At 50.3% G+C, this 26,869-nt stretch overlaps 1 protein-coding gene across 1 annotated transcript; it reads left to right on the top strand.

Annotated features, from left to right (window-relative positions):
• LOC144943825 (caveolin-3-like) lies at nt 1–22,552 on the top strand. Its single transcript, XM_078871673.1, has 3 exons — nt 1–77; nt 3,402–3,608; nt 22,211–22,552. The coding sequence occupies exons 1-3, from the start codon at nt 33–35 to the stop codon at nt 22,550–22,552; spliced, it is 594 nt and encodes a 197-aa protein (XP_078727799.1). The 5' UTR covers nt 1–32.
• Nucleotides 22,553–26,869: the final 4,317 nt, after the last annotated feature.

Here is a 26,869-nt window from a genome sequence, read left to right as displayed (position 1 = left end):
CACCCTCTGCTCATCGTCGGCCAACTATCGTCATGTCCAAGGAGCGGGTATCGGAAGACGACGTGTTCGACACAGAGGTGTGACCGCGTTGGTGTTCATCGCCGCAACGATTGTGTTGAACGTAGCGGCAGGTTGTGTGTGAGAACGCGCGTGCACAGTGGAGGAACAAAAGTGTGTCCGACCATTCTTGGATGGGGGCCTTCTTCGTGGCACGCGGGCCATCGTGAGTTTGGATCGGTGATGGTTAGCACGGTAGTGGCATTCTTGATCTGTGTTTGTTTGTGTTACATGTACTCCAAGAAAGCATGCTTGCCACCTAACGTGGCAGCGTTGCTGAGCTGCGCATTTTTATTTCGAGCAGCGGAACATTTCACATTCCTACGGCGGAGCAACGTGTTTAAAGGATAGCCACAACTTAATTCTACAAAAGTGATGACAGAATAAATAAGAATCATTAAAGTTTAAAAGTACATTTTTGCACTGTTCATTTATATTCATGTAGATGCTTGGAGTTTCATGGAAGGGCAGGGTAAGCAACTTGGAGGTTGGGGAATAGCACGTGGAAAGAAAGTGCTGCTGATGTAATCAGGAAAGGTTGTGATAGGTGGGACGCGTGTGCAGGATGGTGGAGGAGGGCAGGTCAGTGAGACAGCCATGGGGAGTGGCACCCAGAGGTGAGCAGCCCAAGGGGAGGAGAATACCAAGACACTGATGGTGGGAGACTGTCTGGGAAGACGTTGAAGGTTATTCATCTGTACAACGACGACTGGATCTAGCGCATTTAAAGCAGCGTTGAAGTCCGGTGGCAATAGCGGCATTGGCCATCATTGCGTCTTGCCGACTGTGATATCGCATGTTGATGAAATCGAACAGCCTGTGGCCAAATCCACTCGGAATGCGTTCGACCTCGTCAGATGTCGGAAGCTAAGCATGTCGTAGCCTGGGTAGCGCTTGCATGCGTGACCCCCCCACACACACACACAAAGCATAACAGGTGCTATAGGCTGCTAATGCGCTACTACGTTGCCAGCAGAGGGCAGCGCCTTCATCAACCAGCACTGACCAGAGTGGTGAAGTATGGTTAAATAACACCCCCCCCCTACGAACCTGCACGGCGTGGGAAGAAAGTCATCATGCAGCAGTGAATAGATTCAATGAGCTTGTACGTGTGCATGGACAAAAAAGGATGGAGCACACTTATTCGAGCACAGAGTTGCACGTTCGACTCCACGTGAACGATCGGAGTTGTGAACGCTTACAACAAAATAAGTATCGTTACATCAGCCGCAAATATTTCACAGCGTGTGGGGCGGTTGGTCGGTCAAGACGCACATGTGACGGTCAGATATGCGACGTTATACTCTACATACAGATACGCGTTCATACGTAAGCATGTGTGTTTGTGGACATGTCTTTGACAGAGACGCATACACGCACGCGGAAGACAACACCGCGCACACACACAGACAAAGATCCCCCGTGTAGCCTTAACAGACTGTTGGGGCAAGTGCTGTTAGCGAGCACACATGAAGGCCGACACGGCGCACGAGGGGTTGGGTGGCCAACACCACACAACACAGGCACGTGTACACGCGCGCACACACACACACGTGCACACACAGAGCCGGAGCCTCAGGGACGCGCACAGTGGCGTGCCGGATGACATGAGACTAAGTTTGGCCCGAGAAGCAAAGCCAAGGGGAGGGTGGGGGGTGTGGTCGAGGCGAAGCGGCGTGCGCGCGCGCGTCTGTTTGGGGAGCGGTGGCGCAGTAGTTAGCGCACTCTCCTTCGTCAATGCGCACCACAGAGGCACGGACGACACACCGGCCCGACGAGCAAGTGAAGCTCATTTATTCCGCTCAATCGACCGTGCCGCTGGATGCTTGAAGACACAGAGAGAGAGAGAGAGGGGGGGTGTTCGAAGGATCCCTCTGCAGAAGTGGATTGCTTGTCTTGTGTAGGAAAGAGACACGGGGAGAGCGAAACTCGCTCTCTCTCTCTCTCCTGTTTTTCTCTCGCTCACTCGATCTTCGACTATGCGTACGGTGCGACACAAGTTTAACATACATACTCTTAGGTTTGTTTCGGTAGAGTCACGTAAGTAAAAAATAAAATTAAAATTAATAAAAGTAAAATAAAAAATCACGACGTTTCGGAGGCAACACAAGCTTCCGTCTTCAGGTGGAACCGTCACAGCACGATTGCTGTATCAAGTAAAGAGGTATCTTTACTGAAGATGGAAGCATGTGTTGCCTCCGAAACGTCGTGATTTTTTATTTTACTTTTATTAATTTTAATTTTATTTTTTACCTACGTGACTTTACCGAAAAAACCTAAGAGTATGAATCCTGGCAGTCACGAAAGCTTCAAATCTAGAATTTACTATACATACATCTCTCCCGCTCTCGTCGCTCCTTACGCAACGCTCCCATGACCTCCGTGCATTTATCTCTGCAGTGCTCGTCTGCGCTCGCAAATTCTCTCGCTCTCGTTCACTCGCTCCCCCATTGCTTTTACCATCTCACTCTCTCTCTCTCTCTTTTGTTTTTTACGATCAGAGGAAACAAGAAGATGCTTGGTGTAGTCGGCACTTTGCTTCGTTCATCATTTCGGTTTTTTTAATGCTTTGCTTCATGTGCCCCCCCCCCCTTTTTTTAAATGAAAGATTTCACGCTCTCTCACTCCCTCCGCCCTGCCTCTCCCTCCCTCCTTCGCACAATCTCTCTCACTCTCACCGTCTCGTTCACTCGCACCGCCGATTAGCATGGTTGGGTACGCACGGTGCGAAATGAGTTCAACATCCATACATACACCCCCATCGATTTTCCAATCCCTCTCTCCCTCTCCGCATCTCGCTCACTCGCTCCTGCTCCCTCCCTCTCTATCAACGCCGTTCAATCCCTCCACATTGCTCGTCCTCTCTCTCTCATGTTCACCTTCTGAAGCGCTCGCTCGTCGCCGTGGGGTGCGCGATGACCACCACAACCACCACCACGTGACTTTTCTTTCGTGTTGTGCGCGGTGCTTTTAGCGCCACAGCGCGTGGATTTGTAGCGTTTATTTTCATTAGGTTTGCTAGTGACTATGTATTTCATATCGAAATCGCCTCCCGTGCTTTTGCTGCTGGCGGCAATAAAAGTTGTTTAAAAGTCAAAAGTCTCTCTCTCACTCTCTCCCCTGCTTTCCCTCCCTCCCTCCGACTCTCTCACCCTCCCTCCCTCCCACTCTCTCTTATCGTTCACTCACTCCCCATTGCCCCCCCACCCCTCCCCACATACGCACACCTCTCCCTCTCTCCCCCTCCCCCTCTCTCTCCCTCTAAGCGTCCCGCTTCAACCCTCTAAACTCCTCTCACTCGCTCGCTACGTTTTGCTCGCCCCGTCAACTCCCGGCGTGCGCAGATCCTTCTCGACTCGGCGGCGAGGATCAACGATCGAAGGCGGAGCGCCGACGACGACTTCTACGGCAGCAAGCTCCGAGCCGACTCGCCCATGGAGCCCCTGACCCGGGAGGACGAGATGATGAAGAAGGGACCGCCGGACTTTCGTACCAAGGAGATCGACCTGGTCGACCGAGACCCCAAGCACATCAACGACGACGTGGTCAAGGTGAGGGCTCGAGGATGAGAGAGGTGGGGATGGGGGGGCCGGGTCTATATGGCGGGTGGAGGTGTGGGCAGGATGTGAACTTGAACTTTACAGGGGGTGCAGCGCTGGATTAACAGCACGGGTTTTTTTTTTCGGGAGGGGGGAGGGACCGTCAAATGTTTACCCCCCCCCTCCCCCAGCAAAAAAAATATACTCAATAGTTAAATCGTGAAATTACTTAAAATAAATATATAGTTGGCACACAGCACCCATCTCGCCTTGATTGGTCCTGACGAGCAACGCTTGTAGCGGGAAGGGGAGCAGTCAGGGATGCAATGCGTGGGGGGGGGGGGAGAGAAGGAATGGGACATAGAGGAAGAGGATGGGAAAGGAACGGAGAAAGGAGAGTAGAGGGTTTGGAGAGATGAGGAGAGGGAGGAGGGAGAGGCTGCATCAGGGCCTCAACGCTGCTGCTGCTGCCGCATGGAGGAGGAGGAGGTGGAGGAGCGGCGTCTGTTTTCACTGCAGGCGGCGAGGAGAGCGGAGGGGTTCAAAGTGGGCGTGGCCACGCGGAAGCCACGTGGTGTACGGGAGGCTTGAGCTGATTTAGATGTATAGGTAGGATTATAGCAATGCAGGATACAATAATACAGTGTGTAATCGCTATGGATATGCGTACGCTAGTGGTAGTGCCTTGTGCCGATAATCCCTCCTACTCTAAGCCAGCCTAGCGAGCAGCGTTCCAAAAAATTTCGAGTGACAATTTAAGCCCTCTGTGTATACAGCATGGTAATGTTATGGCGCACAGTGCTGTAGCAGAGCTGCGAGATATCCCGTGGGTTAATTTGGCAATTAAAGCTGTAGCTTCGCTGTCTATTACCATCAGTTGTGTGCCGTAATTAAACTAGTTTTTCTGTCCGTTTAAGTTTTTGTCAATCGTATTCGGCTTCTTTATAATTCGTGCATCACGATTTAAACACTGGGAGTGAAATAACCCACGGTGAATAAGAACAATGTAAAAGTATAAATGACTAAGCTGTAAGAACACGTAGCATTCTCCCCCCCACCCCACCCCCCGGCACCTCTCCCCCCTTCTGCAAAAAAAAATATCTTGGCAGGACCCTCCTGAACGAAAGAGTCATGAGACTCAGTGAGGTTAACCTGGGCAAAGGAGCGCAATCGTCGCAATAGCAGTGGAGTGTTGAGCATCATCGGGCATGGGTGGTGGTCAAAACAATCAAGGGATGGAACTTAATATAATATAATCTATATATATGAAATGGAAATTTGTGAATGTGTCTGTTCGAAATGTTTAGCATACTTCCCGACATGCAACAAACTTGAAATTTGGCATGTGGGTAGCTTCCAGACTGTACACAATGCAAAAAGTATAAAAATATACTTTTGTATTTTGGGGGGCGGGGGGGGGGCGCAATAATGAATATATATTTTGCATGGCAAGTAAGCGGTGACGTCGCATCTGTGATGTCACCTGCATGCGGCAGCGTGACGCAGTGTGCCTGCGGACGTCACGCATCCCCCACCCCCCCCAACCCTCCGCGTAGACCGTGTATTAATCCAAGACAAGAATCCAAGTCCCGGGCGAAGCCGGGTAGTAAAGCTAGTACCGTATATAGATGGTCCAGGGCAGGAAGAAGTGGTGGGAACTCGTGTCCCATGAGCAATTAAGAGGATGAACGAACTAACCGAATACATAGAGGGACCCCCTCAAACTAAAACAGGCATCGCCCCCCCCCCACCTGCACCCCCTCCCCCCCTTAACGACTGCTGCCCTGCCGCTGTGTACTGCAGAATGCTGCTGGTGCCCACCAAGAGTTGGGGCGTTCGCCGCGTCTCGCACGGCAGAACGTTCCAACCTGCGGTGTGCACCGATTTTGAAAAGTGCCCGCATCCGGTGCACAGCTCCCTTCGCTCTGCTCGTGGCCAGGCTCTGCTTTGTTCACCTTTGCTTTGACACCCGTCCCAAACGACCGGCCCTTAGATATGTAATGTAGTAACTCGGCGGGAGACGACTTCACGGGTAACACACTCTTTATTTTATCAAACTCGTTCACAGGTGACTAACACCTACTTCGTATCTCGGGTGACAAACACCCACTTAGTATCTCGGGTGACAAACACCCACTTAGTATCTCGGGTGACAAACACCCACCTAGCTACTTGGCGACCAACGCCCACTGAGCCACTCGGATGACCAACATCCACCTAGTATCCCGGGTGACAAACACCCACCCAGCCACTCGGCGACTAACGCCACTGAGCTACTCGGATGACCAACATCCACTTAGCTACTCGGCGACTAACGCCACTGAGCTACTCGGGACACTCCCTGCCCGGGGTATCCGTCTCGACTGTGGGTCCCCAGCCCGACCCACGGGGGCGTCGGACCCCGGGTCCCACAGCCTCGCCTCCGAGCCACACAGGGCCCCGGTCCCCACAAGGACGGCGGGACTAGGGGTCTCGGGGCACTAGGTCTTCAGCTCCGTCTTCGGGTCTTCAACTGGGTAACTCTCCCCGAGTGCTCTCGCGCGTCCCCCTTTATACCCCACCTGCGGACGTCGCTGCGAGCACCCACTTATTCGACCAATCGCTGGGCGCTGGCTACGATCCTCTTTTCCCACATCTCATCGTGCCTCACCACCCACGCCGCGCCGCCCCGTCATCTGTCACTCCCGGCGCGCGCGTCCACACCACGCCCACAACGCGTGCCCAACCCCGCACCCCGCGCCGCCCCGTGATCCATCACTGTCACAGTCGGCGCACGTCAATACCACCACTACAGATACATTATAATTGCCCCCAAGCGATGTAAACCCATGGATGTACTCGCAAGTTGCGTCGATTGGTGCCGTACGGCGAACCCCGCCGACCCGAGTTGGATTCCCGCTCTCACGGCCACCAAGGCCAGTGGCAATTGTCTCTAACGAGTCCTGGGCCTCCCCTAGGTTGACTCGGCCTCAAATGAGTCGCTGTTATGCACGGTGTGCACACATCAGCTGGTGAGCATAACTAATGGATTTTAGTTGCGTTATATTTTTGGAGAAAAAAATTATGACTGACGGCAGAATGCACTTATTTTTTTAAATGTGCATTGACGAAAGTTGCGTTATATTTTTTGAGAAAAATATTATGACTGTCAGAATGCACTCATTTTTGAAAATGTGCATTGACAAAAGGCCATGTTCCGAAACGTCGCCTATTTGATATTGCTTTTCCCTTGAAGGGCCAGCGTGTTATTGACGGATATGCTGAGCTTGTTTGTTATTTGACTGATTATGTGCTACATTGTGCGTGGTAATTTTGATTTGATCTCCATATTTTCGGGTTAAATCAAAGGGATTTTCGGTTTATTGTCTTTCTTTAAATAAAAAAAGTACTGCAATCGAGCAGTGACAGTGTGAACCCGTCAAACCTGAGTTCAATTACAAGCGATGGCTAATATTAGTGGTGAGTGATCTGTGAACCAGTCCTGTATCCACACCTCACTAACCCGCACTGGCCAGGGTGATGAAGTATGGTCAACCAATGACCGACACAGTGTGGGGGAGGCCTTCATCCAGCAGTGGAGTTGATTGACAAAGGCCTGTTAAAAAGTATGAATATTCTTCTCAACGTCTTTATGCCGTCCCTGCGTATTTCCAAACATTATTGATTGCCTTTTAATTCACATTATTAATAGGGACACAGTATTAGCCTACTTTAATTTTCACATGAGTTGTGTAATTAGTTAAGAGACTAGATATTCTGCTTTACATTTATTTACCTATGTTAGGGGCTACTCAACCAATCATCACTGCTTTAGGGTAGCTAAAATCAACACTGGCCAGTGAGACCTCAACCACTTTATGCTAGCATTTTCAACACTGGCCATGTTGATGATAGACTGGGCACTACCATAGGAATGTGGAATTTCCACAACGGGCCTTAGGGCTAACGCTAGGAATGAGAGCCACCCAATTCAGAATCTTGATTTACACCGGAGGAATCCGATGAGCTATAAAGCTCTTTCTCACAGATGTCCAGTCGGGGTCGGGTCGTAAAGTTACAACAACAAACAGTACGAAAACACCATCGGTGTGCAAAGTATAGGAAAGGTATGCAAATCACTAAGAACAACCAAAAAAATGATCGATATATGCCTTAGATTCCATGAAGCTAGGCGGGGTTGGTGGCTCATATGAAGATGGAGCCCGTGGTAAACACCCCGAGACAAGCAGTGCACTGAAGTAGACACAGAAGATGGCACCGCAAGGAGGTTGCTGACAGGCTGTCTGTGCAGAAGATTTCAAAATGTCATCTCCTGGTCCACGTGGCTCTTCTCCGGGCACGCCAGTTTCCTCCGATGGGCAAGAGGAAAAGCATGCATGGACATGTCTTTTTTAAACATACATGTACATATTTTTTAAATGCCTAAATGCTTGGCATTAACTACTTCGGAAGTCAGTGAAATTGTCATCATCTATGGGCCACGATGTGACTTGAGAATCTATTATTTGTGCCTCATTGTGACGATTTTCTATCGTTCCTCGTTATTTTCTGCCTCGTTTGTACAGTTGTGTTCGCTCAATTTGACTAAATGTAACAATCACACATCATCATCATCATGATCACCATCAGCCATGATCTATCCACTGCTGGACGAAGGGCTCACCAAGCTTCCGCTATCTACCTAGCAGCTCCTACACACACGAGATGCAACAATCCACCTGCCAGCTCCTGGACACACGAGATTATTTCATCGCTCCATCTCCACGGTGGAGGAGCTCTCAGGTGCATTCCCTCCTTTGACTTCCGCTCTGTGATTAGTCTCAACCTCCAGCCCCAACCTCCCTTTGCCACAATATTTACAAACCTTGAATAACATTGTACACAATCATCATCAACAACATCATCATCGTCATCACGAGGCGCGAACCGCTCGGGGCGTAGCTGTCTCCACGAGAGACCACCAGGAGGTCCCTACCATGCGCTCGTTGCCACGCTGGGTGCAGGCCATAAGCCACAGTGGTGGTGGTGGTGATCAGCCAAGATCGTCCGTGGTTCATGCCAACCGTGGCCTACCCCGGAGTCGTCTCCAATCCCGTGGTGGGCCGTCGATAACCGCACAATTTGAATGCTTGCACAGCGACAGCCCCGAGTCGAGTTCAATCGACGAACCGATGCATCGTCAGGTACCTCTGCTAAACATCTCACAGCAGCAGCGGCAGCAGTAGCGGAGTCCTCGGTGCTTAATTTGTTTCGGGACGTCGCTGAAAAAAAAACCAAATCATTTGCGCGTTTCACGTCGGCGCCATCCTTGTACGGCGCAAAAGCGCTCGCAAAACACCGCCACGTTCCACAGCCGCCTCGAGTCGGCGGCAGTTTCGCAGCAGTGGCGGGAGGGGGCGATTTGCAGGTTAAATGTGTTTGTACAGTACAGTATTTTTGTTCGTGACGCCGCGGTGCACGCGTGGGCCGACTCTTTGCCGAATCCACGCCACGGCACAACTTCGACGTCGGGCCGCGCGCCCCGTGCATTTTACGGGCGGTCGATCCTCCCCGCAGTATTAACCGGGGCGGCCGCCAGGCACCAACCTCGAGCGGCGAAGCTTCCGCGTCGAGCGGGGGCCTCACGCGCTCACTGCCGGACCCCCCCCCCCCGTCTCGAACCCCCCCTCCCACCCCACGCACGGCGCGTGTGTATCCAGCCATCATCGGCTCCAAAAGCGGAGTCTAAAATAGGAAAATATGTGGGGGGCGTGGGTGGTGGGGGGGGGGGGCGCGCGCGGGGGGGGGGGGTGCGAGGGGGGTGTGGACGGGGGGGTCGGGGGGGGGTGTGGGCGGGGGGAGGGGCAGGGGGGGTGTGGGGGAGGGTGGGGGCGCGGGGGGTGTGGGCGGGCGGGGTGAGTTATACAGGCACTCGTACATGCGGCCGGATCGGGTTACCGGGTCCGGCCGCGTGCACGCGTGGGGTGCCTGGCTGTGTCCCATGGTGGCCTTCACTGTCGAGGCAGCCTCGCCGAGATTGGCCCCCTCGCCTGCCCAGGGCGCCTGCGGCCCGTTGCCTGCGTGGCTGGATCGGTGGATTTGAAAAGGATAGATATATTATATATAATATATGATATATGCATTTGAGGTGTGTTCCCAATTCCCAGGTTAATTCACGATATCCTTAAAATTTGGCATGGATATACCTATATAAAATAAATTTCATTTAGAGTATTAAAAATGTAATTTATTACATTTGTATATATACGTGCTCAGTATCAATTGAATCTCTGCCCACAAGCACATGTGTTTTTTTATTATGAGATATACTGTATATATATCCAATATGTATGCATATAGGGATGTGTCCTCAATTCCCAGGTTAATTCACGATATCCTGAAAATCTGGCCTGGATAATATCCGGAATTTAGGATGATCACTAATTTTTGTTTGGCTCATCTGAAATCGCGACATCAGAGGAAATTATGTTGTTGACATTGCGTCGCTGCTGCACTTTTCCCGCCAAAAGTATTGACACATTGCATCGGGTAATGTCACTTTTATTAAATTGTTACATAATATAAATTATCCGAAATAATATTAAAAAAATTCATCCGAAGCACATCTTTCGTATGGATGAAATAGAGTTGTGTTTTTTAAACTCAGCTGCTGAGCACAGGGTCCAAAAGGCCGACAACGTCAAACAGTCAGCAACAAACAGCACTATCGAAGCTGTGATAGATACGAGTGCACCGCGTTTCTTGAATCGAGCAACGTTTGACGAATAGAGCTATTGAAAATTTAAGAACATTAACCGTTTAATTGTGTGGGTGGCTCTGCTGCTTCATAATGGCCATGTTGCAGAGGTCGCAACCGGGTACCCGATACCCGTACCCTACCCGATACCCGGCTACCCGTACCCGGCCGGGTACGGGTATGGGTAGCCGTTTGCGACCCTGGTGCGGCCAGGTACGGGTAGGCCGTGAGTCACTGGTGAGTAACCGTTTGTCACTCATTTCGGGTAGGGTACGGGTACGGGTAGGATACGGCTACCTGTACCCGGCCGGGTACGGGTACGGGTACCCATTTGCGACCCTGGTGCGGCCGGGTACAGGTACGGGTAAGGAATCAAAACCCGTTTGCGACCTCTGCCATGTTGGAGACCTGAACCGGCAACTGCTGAGAGCCTAGGTTTGACTCCAGGGATAAGCAGGAGGTGATTACACGGGTTTCCCAATGACTGCGCAAACAACAACAACAACAACAAATCATCATATTAAATGTAGCTGTCACTTAAAACAGCATAATTACTGCAAACCCTGAAAGGCCCGAAACAAATAGGTCCGTGAGACAATTCTCCACGTGCACACTTGACAAGAAAGCGATCGCTTTGCAGCGTTGCTTTGGCGCGGCTTAATCGAAGTGGCCTTTAAGATGTGCACGTCATCGTCGGGAGCGCGTCAGCCGTATGCTATAGGCTCGGGACTGCTGGCGACGGCGCCGCGTGTTTTGTTATGTATAGGCAGTAACCACGGATCGGTTTCCACACGGACCACGACTTATTTTTTCTTTAGCGGTCCTCGTCCTCCGCGCCCTGTATAAGTATGGGCAGCATCGGGAGAGCTTCCTGCCAGCCACGCAAAACCCTAAAATACAACTGCGCAAAACGGGGTGGTGGGAGGTAGGCACAGACGTGCCCCCCCCACCGCCCCTCCCCGGCCCCCCCGCCCCCACCACCAGCCCCCCCCAAGCCCCTCCCCCCGGCGCCCCCATGCCCCCCCCGATTCTTAAGATCCGGCCGCGTGGCTCGGCAACAGAGCGAGCGGCTCGCCATCGGAAGGGTGGAGGTTCGATTCCCTCCGCTGGCTCGGAGCTGTGAAGATGAGACGAGGTGATGTGAGCACCTCCTTCGATGCTCGGTTTGACCTTTGACCTGACGGTGTTGCCGTCTGTTGAGGTCCGCGGGTCGGCTCCGCTACGAAACGAAAGCCTCGAAGCCACCGGTGCAGCATCAGTTACACCACTAACAATCGTGCATACAGCGCCTTGTCCATCCAGTGCTAGGTGAATTGAGTGGGTAGGTGAGCAGATGTTTAGGTGAGTCCGTGAATGAGTGGGTAGGTGAGTGGTTATAGAGGAGTCGGTGAGTGAGTAGGTGAATTGAGTGGGTATGTGAGTAGGTGAGTGAGAAGATGAACGAGTGGGTAGATGAGTAGGTGATTGAGTAGATAGGTGAGTGACTGGGGAGGTGAGTGGGTCGGTGATTTACTGGGTAGGTCAGCAGGTAGGTGAGTGAAGTGGGTGAGTAGGTAAACTAAAGCCACGGCCAGTTTACAGAGAATCCCTCAATATTTACCGCTTGCTCAACGGAGTTGAACAACGTGTGACAGTCACTCCTTTTCCTTCACCCGCACCTCCGATCTCCTTCCCCGGCACCGTCGATTAGCACGGCTGGCTACGTACGGTGCGAAAAAAAAATCAACATTCATACACAGAGACATAGCGTAGAGGCATAGATAAACAGATTTGAGTGAGTTTCTCAGCTGGTGGCTTTAACACTTCGAGTAACAAATTGGGAGGAGGGAGTGGTCCCGAAAAACTGAAATTTCGCCAAACCAGTTGCATACTGAGTGGCCCTCCTAATCACCACCACGCTGGCCACTAAGCTGTCCAGGGCAAAGCTCCGTCGAAATCCGCTGGGCTGGGAGGTGGTCAGTAGATGGCAGTACAGCAAGTGGGTTTGTGATCCTATCCGCGCTCATCCTCACGTGTTATCTCCCTCTTATCTGTGAGTTTTTCTCTGGGTAAGCCGCAGTCCTCCAATGAAGCGATACCCCTCTATGTAGCTTCACCCTCTTGGGAAAATGGAAAATATTGAGACTCGGTGAGGCTTTTAGGGATAAATGCGAATTCAAGCCCGACGGAGCCTGGAGAGCTGGATGGAGCTCAACATAACTCGCAAACAAACACCTTGAGAAAGTTCTAGATTTGAACCTTGAGAAAGGCCAAACGCAGAAGACCCCTGGGTTTGATCTTCCACGAAGCTCATGGTCCACCCTAAAGCGCATCCACTGCACAAACCATGACAGATGCAGATACCTGATGCACAAATAGAAAACTAAAAACTCTCCAGGGTGCGACTGTGGGTCGTCCAGAAGAGACCGTACCGCATATAATGACGCAATTCCCGATCCACAAACTCGAAGGAGACATCGCAGCGATATACTCTGCTGCTCCTGACGCGGTTATCTGGCTTGACCACCTGAATGTGAAATTGTAGTCGTTACTCTGCATCTACATGAGCCATACGAAATAAGAGTTGGGCGAAGTAAGTTACGTCATTATCATTACCACCATAACACTTCTCATCAGCAGCGGCATTATCATTACCGTCATCATTAGGTCACCCTTGACATCAATATAATTCTCATTATTACATCTTTTCACTGTAATCATCATCACAACTCATGTAAACTTTCCCAATTCATGAAAGGCATTTACGTTTTTCCACTGTGCTGCTTGTTGCTGGACGCTTGGAATGTTGGGCCTTCTGGGTTTGTGCTGAGCCACTGTGATTGAATAACATCATCATCAATCCATGTGTCTCTTGGTCCTGCAAGAATAGGGTGCCGCAGTGGCGAGATGTTAACTACCTCACTTGGTATGCAGGAGGTCGTGGGTTCGATCCCGACCCTATAGCCTGTATACTTGGAGTTCGCATGTTCTCCCCGTGGTCGCGTGGATTGTTCTCCGGGTCCTCCGGTGTATTCCTCCACATTTTAGAAACATGCGTTTAGAGCATCTGCCAGCTGTAAATGGCCACGCGATAAGCCACTTAGTTGAGCTATCATTTGGTGGTCCAGATGGCTTCTGAAAAAGAGATAAACATCTCATTGGGCCTTACCTGGGAAAAATATAATAAAAATATAATAGAATGCGTCGTGAGATTTGTACGTACGGTCAGATTCTCCCGTCAGCTAAACGGCCGAAATCCAATCCGTGGCTGCACGTTGAAAGCATCTCTCTGTCATAGGCCAGCGTTCAAGCGATCGTTGCCAGCCCCAAAATATGTAACAGCCAGTGTCACGGCAAAGCAGTCCCTGGGGCCACGGCGTGAAGCCGTGAATAGAGCGAGTAGAATAGATTCCGGGCCACCTGTCAGCGTGGCCTCCTGCGTTGAGATGGAACGCACCACGGTTCATCATCATCGTTATCATCGTCGTTATCATCATCATCGTCATCATGATCGTCATCATCATGATCGTCATTATCGTCATCCTCATCATCATTGTCATCATAATCATGATCGTCATCATCATCATCCTCATCATCATTGTCATCATCGTCATGATCGTCATCATCATGATCGTCATGATCATCGTCATCTTCATCATCATCGTCATCATCATCGTCATCATCATCATCATCGTCATCATCATTGTCAGCCTCATCATCATCGCCATCTTCATCATCATCGTCATCATCATCATCGTCGTTGTCCTCGTCCACTCATCCATGCTGTGTTCCACCACCACCATCACATTGCAGGTCACAATGCTGCTCTGGCTGCTTCTTCTTTCGCACTGCTTCCACTTTTGAATTCCCTCCTCGCGTCCTCGTCTCTATTTCCCAAGTTCTCACCATTTTATAACAATTATCTCGCTCAAATTAAGTACGCGTTAACTCTCGTCTATTACAAGTGTAACAGTGCTGTTCTTGGCTGGCTATTGACGTTTTGGGACTCATGACCCTGTGCTCAATAACTATCATACTTCATACTGTAAATATATAAAACTCATTATTGTTAGCTGTCATCACGATCATCACCTTAATGATTGTGAACATCATCGTCATCATTAGTTTCATGATCATGGAGGTTTTTTTTTTAAATCATAGTTATTGTCAACAACATCATCACGACCATTGTCAATCATCATCAAGAGCCATGATGTATCCACTGCTGGATGAAGGCCTCTCCAAGCCGTCACCAACTCTCACGGCCATGCGATGCAATGATCCACCTGGCTCCTGCACACGAGCCGATTTCATCGCTCCATCTCCACGGTGGAAGTACAATGGGGTCATCCCTCCTTTGCTGCCACTCAGTCACTAGTCTTAACCACTGGCCATCATCAGCGTAACAATGAAGCCGGTGTACGTAGAGTTTAATTAAAGCTGTCTCTTTGTTCCTTTGAGGATTGGACAGGAATTCAGTCCGTCGTTATTTTGTCCCGAAGCCAGCAGTGGAAATTCCACATTGCTATGGCGAGACACAATTCATCCTGGTCATACCCCCCCCCCCAACTACCCTGCCCCCCTACCGCGTCACAAGCTACAGCTGTGTGCCCGAAGCGCTTTATTTAGCCCTGGAAAAGTTTACATAATGTTTAAATAATGGAAGAGGTGACAGGGTGGCTCAGGGGTCAGAGAGCCTGGGTTCGTATCCGGGTTTCAGCTTCTGCCTGTGTGAAGTTAATCATAGCTCAGAGCTGGCTCGAGGAAAGCACGTCTCGGAGCCAGCTCGAGATAGACATGGCTTGGATCCAGCTCGAGTTAGACATGGCTTGGAGCCAGCTCCAGTTAGACATGGCTTGGAGCCAGCTCCAGTTAGACATGGCTTGGAGCCAGCTCGAGTTAGACATGGCTTGGAGCCAGCTCCAGTTAGACATGGCTTGGAGCCAGCTCCAGTTAGACATGGCTTGGAGCCAGCTCGAGGTAGACATGGCTCGGAGCCAGCTCGAGTTAGTCATGGCTTGGAGCCAGCTCGAGTTAGACATGGCTCGGAGCCAGCTCGAGTTAGACATGGCTTGGAGCCAGCTCGAGGTAGACATGGCTCGGAGCCAGCTCGAGTTAGTCATGGCTTGGAGCCAGCTCGAGTTAGACATGGCTCGGAGCCAGCTCGAGTTAGACATGGCTTGGAGCCAGCTCGAGGTAGACATGGCTCGGAGCCAGCTCGAGTTAGTCATGGCTTGGAGCCAGCTCGAGTTAGTCATGGCTTGGAGCCAGCTCGAGTTAGACATGGCTTGGAGCCAGCTCCAGTTAGACATGGCTTGGAGCCAGCTCCAGTTAGACATGGCTTGGAGCCAGCTCGAGGTAGACATGGCTCGGAGCCAGCTCGAGTTAGTCATGACTTGGAGCCAGCTCGAGTTAGACATGGCTCGGAGCCAGCTCGAGTTAGACATGGCTTGGAGTCAGCTCGAGGTAGACATGGCTCGGAGCCATCTCGAGTTAGACATGGCTCAGAGCCAGCTCAAGTTAGACATGGCTCGGAGCCAGCTCGAGTTAGACATGGCTTGGAGCCAGCTCGAGTTAGACATGGCTCGGAGCCAGCTCGAGTTAGACATGGCTTGGAGCCAGCTCGAGTTAGACATGGCTCAGAGCCAGCTCGAGTTAGACATGGCTTGGAGCCAGCTCGAGTTAGTCATGGCTTGGAGCCAGCTCGAGTTAGACATGGCTCGGAGCCAGCTCAAGTTAGACATGGCTCGGAGCCAGCTCGAGTTAGACATGGCTTGGAGCCAGCTCGAGTTAGACATGGCTCGGAGCCAGCTCGAGTTAGACATGGCTTGGAGCCAGCTCGAGTTAGACATGGCTCAGAGCCAGCTCGAGTTAGACATGGCTTGGAGCCAGCTCGAGTTAGACATGGCTTGGAGCCAGCTCGAGTTAGACATGGCTTGGAGCCAGCTCGAGTTAGACATGGCTCGGAGCCAGCTCGAGTTAGACATGGCTTGGGGCCAGCTCGAGTTAGACATGGCTCGGAGCCAGCTCGAGTTAGACATGGCTTGGAGCCAGCTCGAGTTAGACATGGCTCGGAGCCAGCTCGAGTTAGACATGGCTTGGAGCCAGCTCGAGTTAGACATGGCTCGGAGCCAGCTCGAGTTAGACATGGCTTGGAGCCAGCTCGAGTTAGACATGGCTCGGAGCCAGCTCGAGTTAGTCATGGCTTGGAGCCAGCTCGAGTTAGTCATGGCTTGGAGCCAGCTCGAGGTAGACATGGCTTGGAGCCAGCTCGAGGTAGACATGGCTTGGGGCCAGCTCGAGGTAGACATGGCTCGGAGCCAGCTCGAGGTAGACATGGCTTGGAGCCAGCTCGAGGTAGACATGGCTTGGAGCCAGCTCGAGTTAGACATGGCTTGGGGCCAGCTCGAGGTAGACATGGCTCGGAGCCAGCTCGAGTTAGACATGGCTTGGGGCCAGCTCGAGGTAGACATGGCTCGGAGCCAGCTCGAGTTAGACATGGCTTGGGGCCAGCTCGAGGTAGACATGGCTTGGAGCCAGCTCGAGTTAGACATGGCTCGGAGCCAGCTCGAGTTAGACATGGCTCGGAGCCAGCTCGAGTTAGTCATGGCTTGGGGCCAGCTCGAGTTAGACATGGCTCAGAGCCAGCTCGAGTTAGACATGGCTCGGAGCCAGCTCGAGTTAGTCATGGCTTGGAGCCAGCTCGAGTTAGACATGGTTCGGAGCCAGCTCGAGGTAGACATGGCTCGGAGCCAGCTCGAGTTAGACATGGCTCGGAGCCAGCTCGAGTTAGACATGGCTCAGAGCCAGCTCGAGTTAGACATGGCTCAGAGCCATCTCGAGTTAGACATGGCTCAGAGCCAGCTCCAGTTAGACATGGCTCGGAGCCAGCTCCAGTTAGACATGGCTTGGAGCCAGCTCGAGTTAGACATGGCTCAGAGCCAGCTCCAGTTAGACATGGCTTGGAGCCAGCTCGAGTTAGACATGGCTCGGAGCCAGCTCCAGTTAGACATGGCTCGGAGCCAGCTCCAGTTAGACATGGCTTGGAGCCAGCTCGAGTTAGACATGGCTCAGAGCCAGCTCCAGTTAGACATGGCTTGGAGCCAGCTCGAGTTAGACATGGCTCGGAGCCAGCTCCAGTTAGACATGGCTCGGAGCCAGCTCCAGTTAGACATGGCTTGGAGCCAGCTCGAGTTAGACATGGCTTGGAGCCAACTCACTTGAGCCAGGACCAAGCCTGAGCCGAGCTGTAACTGAGGATAACGGTGGGGGGGGGGCGGCGTGGGGGGCTTCACGTTGTAACAATGAGAGATGAGGGTGGTGAGGTGGGGGCGTGGGGTGCAGCGGGGCGGGTGGATTAAGTTTTACAACCGCGGGGTCCGGGCAGGGCGAGGCTGCGGTCCGCGCGTGCGTGAGCGCCGAGCCCATGGCCCGCTGGGGGTCGTGGCACTGTGCATGATCATCATCGTCCACAGTCACAGGAATATGCGTTACCCTTTCTGGCAATAAAACAGGCGCTGAGAATGCTCGAACGCCAAATGGGCACACACTTGCGAGGCATTCACCGCACGTGCCCGTGGCAAAAACGTGCGAACAAACATGCGCCGATAATATCTGCGTTGTATTTTAAAACTGATGCCTTGCAAGTAGTTATCTATTTTGTGCTTGATCATCTTAAACGCCTGTTATGGTGACGCCGATTCTTATCCTATCATCGTTTTGATGCTGGCAAAAAGGCCCCGTAGATACAGTATAACTCTTCAATCCGAGCTATTCATACTTTGATACTTGCATTGCGTTTGTAGTGTTCGCCTTTGGCATTTTCTGTTGTAACACTGGTCAGGCAATGCCATAAAGAAGGCTGTCTCTGGTATAGGCAAATCAGTTTCAAAGACAATGCCCATATATTATATCAGAGCATGTTAAGTTTACATGTTTTGTCACAAGCATGTATGATTAATGCAGACGTGATGCCTTACGATCAGTGTCTGTTTGATGTTTGAACATCTTAACATCTCCTGCTTAATTGCCAGAGAGGGTGAAGCCTATTCTTATTGTTTCATCGTTTTGATACTGGGAAAAAGTCCCCTAGATATCCAGGCATCCATGCACTACAGCACCCATCATGTATAAATATTTGTAGCTGTGGACATATATATATATAACTATATGTGTAACAATAGCAACAACAAAAACTCAACACGTTCATTAATAACACATTGTAGCCTTAAAAGAGAAGAAAATATATTTGGCGACGTTTCAGACAATGTACCTTCTTCAAAGTTCATTTTTTTTTTATATAAATCACGTGCGATGGACAGTGTTGTTTGTGCTCTGAAGAAGGGCCATTGCCCGAAACGTCGATGATTATATATGTTCCCTTTGAAGGAAACGCGCTGTGTTGTTATTGACGAATGTGTTGGGTTGTTCATTGTGCTTGTGCACCACTGCCAATGCAGCAGCATCATCACATTATTCATATCAAGTGTGTGGTGGTGCTGAATATCATCATCATCCCTCCAGGATTGATAAAATATCGTAGCGCTTTGACGATAATAAAATCAGCCTCTAAACTGCGCCAGATCTCCTCGGGTTCCAGAAGCTCAGCAGCGTTGAGCCTGGTTAGTGTTTGCATGGGAGACTGCCAAGGAACGCAAGATGTTTCATAGACTTGGGCTGAGAGGTGGCCAGGTAATAGCAGCACAGCAATGGATTATTGAATCTATCTGTGCAGAGCTCAAAGAGCTGTCCGTGAGCGTTGGCCACACCACCTCCATCGTTCGTCGTTCCGGCCTTCATAAGTTCTCGCCAACAGCACTTGCCCCAAAAGTCTGTGAAGGCTGGACGGGGGTTGGCAGCGGTAATGCGCTACAAACCCGGTGATCCGTGCTCGATTCCCGCTCAGAGGCACCAACACCAGTGACGATTATCTGAACCGGTTCTGGGCCTCATCTATGTGAACTCAGCCTCAAATGCGTACCTAGTGCGGTGTGTAAACATTGCCACTGGGTAGGCAAAGTCGGTGGGGGCGTGGTGTTGGCCGTGCCGCCCTCTCGTTTGCCGTGCTGGCCTTTATACGGTAAACCCCTCTCTGTCCGCGAGGGTTACATTCTTGGAAACACTCACGAATGCCGAATTCGCGAATGCAGAAACCTTGCTCCAATGGGGCAACAAATTGGCGTGGCGCTGGCCACCCACCCCCTCGTGTAATGTGTCCCCGACCTTCATAGGTTGCTACTCGCTAACAGCACTTGCCCCAAAACTCTGCCGAGCCTATAGTGGGGGGATCTTTGTCTTTGTGGGCGGCAGCACGGGTGCAGAAATAGGCGCAGGGTGTGTGGGAGGCAGTCTGCATTCTGGCACACGCGCATGTGCGCGCGCGTGCGTGCGCGTGTGTGCGAATCGGGTGTGGGTAGTTCCTCCTCTGCTCGCTTGCTATCATTAGACAAGCGACTTTTTTTAAGAATGCTGTCCGTTCATACCTCCCAGCCCTTAAACGGGCCCTCTTCGATTAATTACATCGACCCAGCCACCTCCTCGCGTGATTTACCGCGGCAACGGTCAAGCGGTTCTCAGCCGGGCGCCTGGATGGTGCGGTGGTCAAAAAAAAAAAACGACTCGTGCCTCACAGTGAGAAAGTCCCGGGTTCGGTTCCCGACTCGGGTGCCTCCTTTCCGCGTACGTTTTTGTATGTTCCTGGAAGGGGTGGGGGTGGGGGTGGGGGGGGTCCTCCGTGTTCTCTGGTTCACATAAATGGTATCGGCCAAAAACATATCCCGATGCTGAAACAAACGGCATGCCAATTACTCAATTGGGATCACGCACAGCAACGTTGCTCCCTGCTGTGTACATTTGGCAGGTCCCTCCTGACAAAGAGACATGAGATCATCCAGCGACGCTTTCCTGAGTAAACAAGCATAGTAGTTTACACTATGAAATCTCTTTTACCAGTGGCAAAATATAATAGTAGGTTTTTACCCTTTTAACTGGTACAAAACTGACACCTACTTTGACTACTTGTGTTGTGGTCATTGCAAACATGATGCCTTGAATAAAGGTGTCAGTTTTGTACCAGTTAAAAGGGTAAAAACCTACTATTATTACTATTAAGCATAGTAGTATCTTCTTGGTTCTTTCGGTAAAGTCACGTAGAATGGAAATAATAAAATAATACAAATTAAACATAATAAAATAATTCTCACGACGTTTCGGCCACAACGCAAGCAGCCGTCCTCAGAGTCTGAATGACTCTCTGTCTTCTCGACAGACCTGTTCTTCACCTGAGGACGGCTGCTTGCGTTGTGGCCGAAACGTCGTGAGAATTATTTTCTGTTTTATTTTTATTATTTTATTATTTCCATTCTACGTGACTTTACTGAAAGAACCAAGAAGATGAATCCCTGCAGTCACGAAAGCTTAAAATCGAAGCATAGTAGTAGTAGTAATAATTAATACAAACCACGCTTGCACCAGTGGCGTAGCGTGCTTGGCATCGGCACTGGTACAGCTGCACTGCCTGTACGCTCGACAGCTGCACCACCAGCTCCTCTGTTAGCCTACGGGCCCTATGTTAGCCTACCGGCTCTATTGGGCTTTAATGCGAGTTCATGGGTTCATGAAATGATATGCGTCTATACGTTACGTGAGTCTATGGCCCTCCGATTAAATCTGTCTATATGTGAGTCTATGGGCCTCCGTGTGAATCTGTGGGTCTATGCATGAGTCTATGGGCCTCCGTGTAATTTTGAAGGTCTATATGTAAGTCTATGGGCCTCCGTGTAAATATGTGGGTCTATGGGCCTCCGTGTAAATCTGGGGGTCTATATGTGAGTCTATGGGCCCCCGTGTAAATCTGTGGGTTTATATGTAAGTCTATGGGCCTCCGTGTAAATCTGTGGGTCTATATCTGAGTCTATGGGCCTGCGCTGATGTGGGTCTATATGCGAGTCTATGGGCCCCCGTGTAAATATGTGGGTCTATATGTAAGTCTATGGGCCTGCGTGTAAATCTGTGGGTCTATGGGCCTCCGTGTAAATCTGGGGGTCTATATGTGAGTCTATGGGCCTGCGTTGATGTGGGTCTATATGCGAGTCTATGGGCTTCTGTGTAAGAATGTGGGTTTATACGTGAGTCTATGGGCCTCTATGGAAGTACGCAAGTCTTTGGGTCACAGTGGCGTAGCGTGGTTGGCATCGGCCCTGTTGCAAGAGTTCCAATGCCCCCCCCCCACCCCTGTTCAACTTCTTCGTAGCACGGTCCCAGTGCACGTCTGCAGTGCAGTTACACCGGTAGCTATGACATTGGCTTGCAGCGTCAATCCTTGCCTCATTGGTCGTGTTTTATCAGCACAAATGTTGCAATGTTTCTCCTTGCACCACATGTCTTTTTTCCCACCCCAAGTTAATTTTATTTGTGCTATTAGCGCCTCGTCAATGTGTCCGTACATGCATCTACTCTACACCCATTCATTCGTCTTCCTGTCAATCTGATGGTCCATCTTTCTATTCACCTCTCTGTTCATTTGTCAACCCGTACGTTAATTGTCCTCTTTGTAAATGTGTTTCATTCATCTATTAAACGAGCTCTCTGTCCATCAATTCATTCATTTGTCCGACTGTTCACATATCTATGAATCTGTCCGTTTGTCCATTCATCGTTTTATCTGCTCCTTCCTCTGTCTATCCCTCTATACGCCCATCCGTTCAGCTCTTCATCTGCTTCTCCATCCATCCATATGCATAATCTAACCCACCCAGTCGTCCACACCTCCAGTCATCTGCCTGCCTGCACGTTTGTCCATCTGTCCATACGTGACGCACACCGACCTACCCACCCACCCGCGTATCCATTCACACCGACCCGGGCTCCTCCCGTCGTGTCTGCCCCGTCCACCCCACAGGTGGAGTTCGAGGACGTGATCGCCGAGCCCGAGGGCGCCTACAGCTTCGACGGCGTGTGGAAGACCAGCTTCACCACCTTCACCGTCACCAAGTACTGGTGCTACCGCCTGCTGTCGGGGCTGTGCGGCGTCCCACTGGCACTCATCTGGGGCTTCTACTTCGCGTGCCTCACCTTCTGCCACATCTGGGCCGTGGTGCCGTGCGTCAAGAGCTACCTGATCGAGATCCAGTGCGCGTCGCGCATCTACGCGCTCTGCGTGCACACCTTCTGCGACCCGCTCTTCGAGGCCATGGGAAAGGCGTTCGCCACCGTCAAGGTGGCGCTGCGCAAAGAAGTGTGACGGGCCCGTGGCGGCGTCGGCAGTGGTGGCGGCGGTGGTGGCACGATGGGGGCCTCGGCCGCCGGTTTTCACGAAACGCCGAGAGGCTTCATTTCGTGTGGGGTTGCCACCCGTGAGTAAATGAGTATCTTCCTCCTCACTTCAATCTCCCCGTGGTCCGTGCGACCGTCCGTGTACATCCTCTGTTCGTGCTCTTCCTTCATCCGATTCCACGATTCATATCATCATCATCAGCCATGCTCTATCCCCTTCTGGATGAAGCACAACCGCCCCCCCCCCGCCCTTTCCCCCACCCGAGACCTCACCATCTTTCGCTATTCATAAAAACACGCGTGGCTCCCGCACACGAGCTCCTTTAATCGCTCCGTCTCTCTCTCTGCGGTGGATGTCCTGTGAGATGCGTTCCGTTCCTCAACCGCCACCCCCGTCACTATTCTCGACCGTCGGCCACCGTCACCTTCTAGCGACGTGCGCTGCCAAAGCCATGCTCGCTTTTTATGAGCGGTTGCAGAGGCCCACGCCGCAGCGTAACCGTTAGGGCCCTGTACGTATTATGAAGCCGACGACCCGGGTTTGTTTGCCAGCCACTGGTAACATTGGTGGCGAGCGATGTATCTGACCCTGGTTCTCGCCACCTGCCAACTTCAGGAACCCACACTGACCCAGCGTGCTGAAGTATGGTCAACCAATCCTAATGACTGACACACCGTGGTTAGGCCTCTATGCAGCAGTCGATTAACAAAGGGCTGTAAATTATGACTCAATTATTAATAAATTTTTGCGAACATTTAGACGAAAATGTATACTGCAAACATTAAGTCTGGCTCCACGTATATTTTTTTGAAGAAATTAAAATTTACGCGTGATTACAAACTATGGGCCATCTCTGTTCATAAAATTCAAAACGATGGCCGAATTACAGCATATTTATACAGAACATATACATATATGCGCTTGTAGGCAGAAGATCACGGAGTAAAAAATGGACCGCGATGATTTACTCATTAACTTATTGCATTGTCGTGTTCTTTTACTCTCTCAAACATTATCGCATCGATCGTGTAACCCTTTTACGGTCTCTCACGAAATGTTTTAATTGACGTAAAGTCCTCCGAGGTTGTTTCTCTCTCTCTCTCTCTTCGTGTTGCAGCAGAGTTTATGAACCAAGTTCTCTTCTTTGTTGATGACAGTTCCCATTGGTGCTCTTGCCGGGGTCTGTAAACGTGCCGACTGCTCGTCAGCTGATAGCGCTCCCCAGCAAACATGGAACCACATGCGAACGTTGGCACAACGTTGGTTCCAACCAGGTGCCAACGTAAGCGCAACTGGCATGTAGTTTGAACCATTGGACCAACATTGACCCACGTTGGCCCGACGTTGCTATGTTTTCTGGGTCCTCGCTGCAGACAGCATTCAGCGGTGCTTTTACGAAATAAACTATCCGATTAAAAGTTTTACGAAACTCCGCGTGACTTTGTGGTCAGTGCTGACCGGTGGATAGCCGTAGAAGTTCGACGTGCATACAAACTGTAGGGAAAAGTAAGTCGGCTTGGGCCAAATGCGCCGCTGATAAAGAGAAGACGGCCGATGGTCAAGAATGAAAAAAACGGAGTTGCAGCCAAAGGAACGGAACGCGTTCGATACGACATCGTCCGAGGAGATGGAGCAATGAAATCAGTTCGCGCGTCGGTGCTGGGTGGATGATTACATCGCAGGATTGTGAGAGGTGACGGCGGCCTTGGAGAGGCCAGAATTTATTCACCGGAATCAATCGTTCAAAAGCTGGTGGCGGTAGATAATGTATTCTCATATCACGTGATTTATACATTTATTCATAATATAGGTTTTTGGGTCAGATCGCGTTATTTATAAATGTGTCGTAACCCTCCACCACCCGACACGGCCAAACAGTAAAAAATGTGTCACGTTTTTCAAAGGACAAAATAATTCACTTCTTTAGCCCACCGGTGTGTTGAAGAGAGAATCAACAGCATTATAAAATTGTTGTGCAACGTTTCGCTGGTAATTACAATCAGCTTCATCGGGCAAGAATGGTGATGAAGCTGATTGTAATTACCAGTGAAACGTCGTACTCAAATTTTAAAATGCTGTTGATTCTCTCTTCAACACACCGGTGGGCTAAAGAAGTGAATTATTTTGTCCTTTGAAAAACGTGACACATTTTTTACTGTTTGGCCGTGTCGGGTGGTGGATGGTTACGACACATTTATAAATAACGCGATCTGACTCAAAAACCTATATTATGAATAATATTGGTCGCGAAAGCCTACGTGTTAAACTGTATACATTTATATTGGAACCTTTGCAGCCAGCTGTGCGATCGTCACCACCAATGCTGGCGGCAACATGTTGTTCTATCTGTGAAAAAGTTCGATGCCCAGATCTCGACCAATCTGACCACCGCCCCTACCTCGTTCGCGACTTTGTACAGCAACTTCAGATGAGCTTGCAGACAAGACGTCACGTGACCACCCCAATGTTGCGTGTGCTCTGGAGATCGATCGTTCACCGTCGAGCACACGTTGCAACGAACTCAGTGTCCCAACTCCGTTGCTCTATAGAACTCGACTGCTCCAGTAAACATGAGAACGTTGGGCACATCGACGGGCCAATGGTTACAACCACACGTCAATGTTGCTTGCTTACTCGGGCTGCACCGAATTGCCAGAGTTGCTCATTGTAAACACGTTGCAGGTAGCACTTGTAGGCAACAACTGCCCTAAAGTACATATAACGTAAAATGGATTTCAGGTTTTCGACACAGGATGGGCTGGCATCGACTCTTGCAAGACACATTCCTGGCAGCACCTTCTCTCGGATGGGGGGTGTGGGGGTGTGGCAGGAGAGCTGTCACGTGGGGAGGGACACCGTAAGAGCGATTCACCGCGAACGAGAATTGACCTTGGGATGGGAGAGGGCGAAGGGACATCTGGTGGTGTCGTCAGGGCCAACCCCAGCGCCCCCTGGCGCCGGAACTGGTTGGATGCGTAAGCTATCAACAAATATATATTTTTTGACTTTACCAGGTAAGGCCCACTGAGCTATTCAGCTCTTTTTCAGAAGCGATCTGGCCGCAAATGGTAGCTCAGCGAAGTGGCTTATCATCACGCGGACATTTATAGCAAACAAATAGTCTAAACGCGTGACGTTGATTCTAAATTGCGGAGGGAAAAAGCGGAGGACCCGGAGAAAAAACAATGCGACCAAGGGTGAGAGAAACATGCAAACTCCAAATGAGCCTCCCTAATGGTGCCATGGCAGCATACAGTGTAGTTTCCAATTAAAACAAAAATCTAAATATTCGTCGAAACATTGTGGCCTTAAAACGAAAACAAATATTATATAATAGGCAACTTTTCAGGTGGCGTTCCTTCTTCGTAGCACGTAAATAGAAAGTTCAGAGAGTGGATAATAAGAGTTATTGGGTCCTATATTGTAAAAAGTCCAGTCCAAACTACAGCCTCCAAAACACATTTTGCAGATAAATACGTTACGAACGAGTGACGTGATTCAGAGCGAGGAAATTTAGTTTAAAATCGCTAAAAAGTGCAATCTCCAAACCCTTGTGTGCTATAAAGAAGGCCCAATGCCCGAAACTTCGCCATTTATTTTTACTTTTAAGGCAACAGTGCTTTGAGAAACATGCTAAGTTTGTTTATGTTATTTGTGCACCGCTGCCAATGCAGCAGCAGCATCACCTAAATGTGTGTACGTATATCATTGTGCACATTAGGCATATCAGTCTGAGCACCTGGAATTCACAACACAAGATCCAAACGACAGCCTCCAATACACATTTTGCACATGAACACGTTACGAACCAGTGATGCGATTCAGAGAGAGGAAATTGATTGAGTTTAAAATCGCAAAAAGTCCCGTATTGTTCACGGAACATTGTACGAAAAAATGCAAATTATACGGATAATTTAACGCAAAATGTATCAAGTATAGTTCAATCTAAAATACACGCTATTAACAATATTTATAAACCCACCAAGCATAGACGGAGATAAGGCCACTCAAAATGTCCAACTTGCTGTACTGCCATCTCCTGGCCACATTGTAAGCCCGCAAGTTAAATCATAGTAATAGGTTTTTACCCATTCAACTGGTACAAAAACTGACACCTTTATACAAGGCATCATGTTTGCAATAACCACAACACAAGCAGTCAAAATGCAAACACAAAGAAACAACTCTGATGATGATAATGATATGCACTGTCCTTAAAGTTGATGTGACCACGCGTGGCAATCTATCGCAGCAGCAGCAGCCGAATCATCGAAACCAAGGCCG

Source organism: Lampetra fluviatilis, chromosome 32 (assembly GCF_964198595.1).
Source record: "Lampetra fluviatilis chromosome 32, kcLamFluv1.1, whole genome shotgun sequence".
Classification (NCBI taxonomy): Eukaryota; Metazoa; Chordata; class Hyperoartia; order Petromyzontiformes; family Petromyzontidae; genus Lampetra; species Lampetra fluviatilis.
Note: the sequence above shows the minus strand (reverse complement) of the source record. Positions and strands in the feature narration are given on the sequence as shown.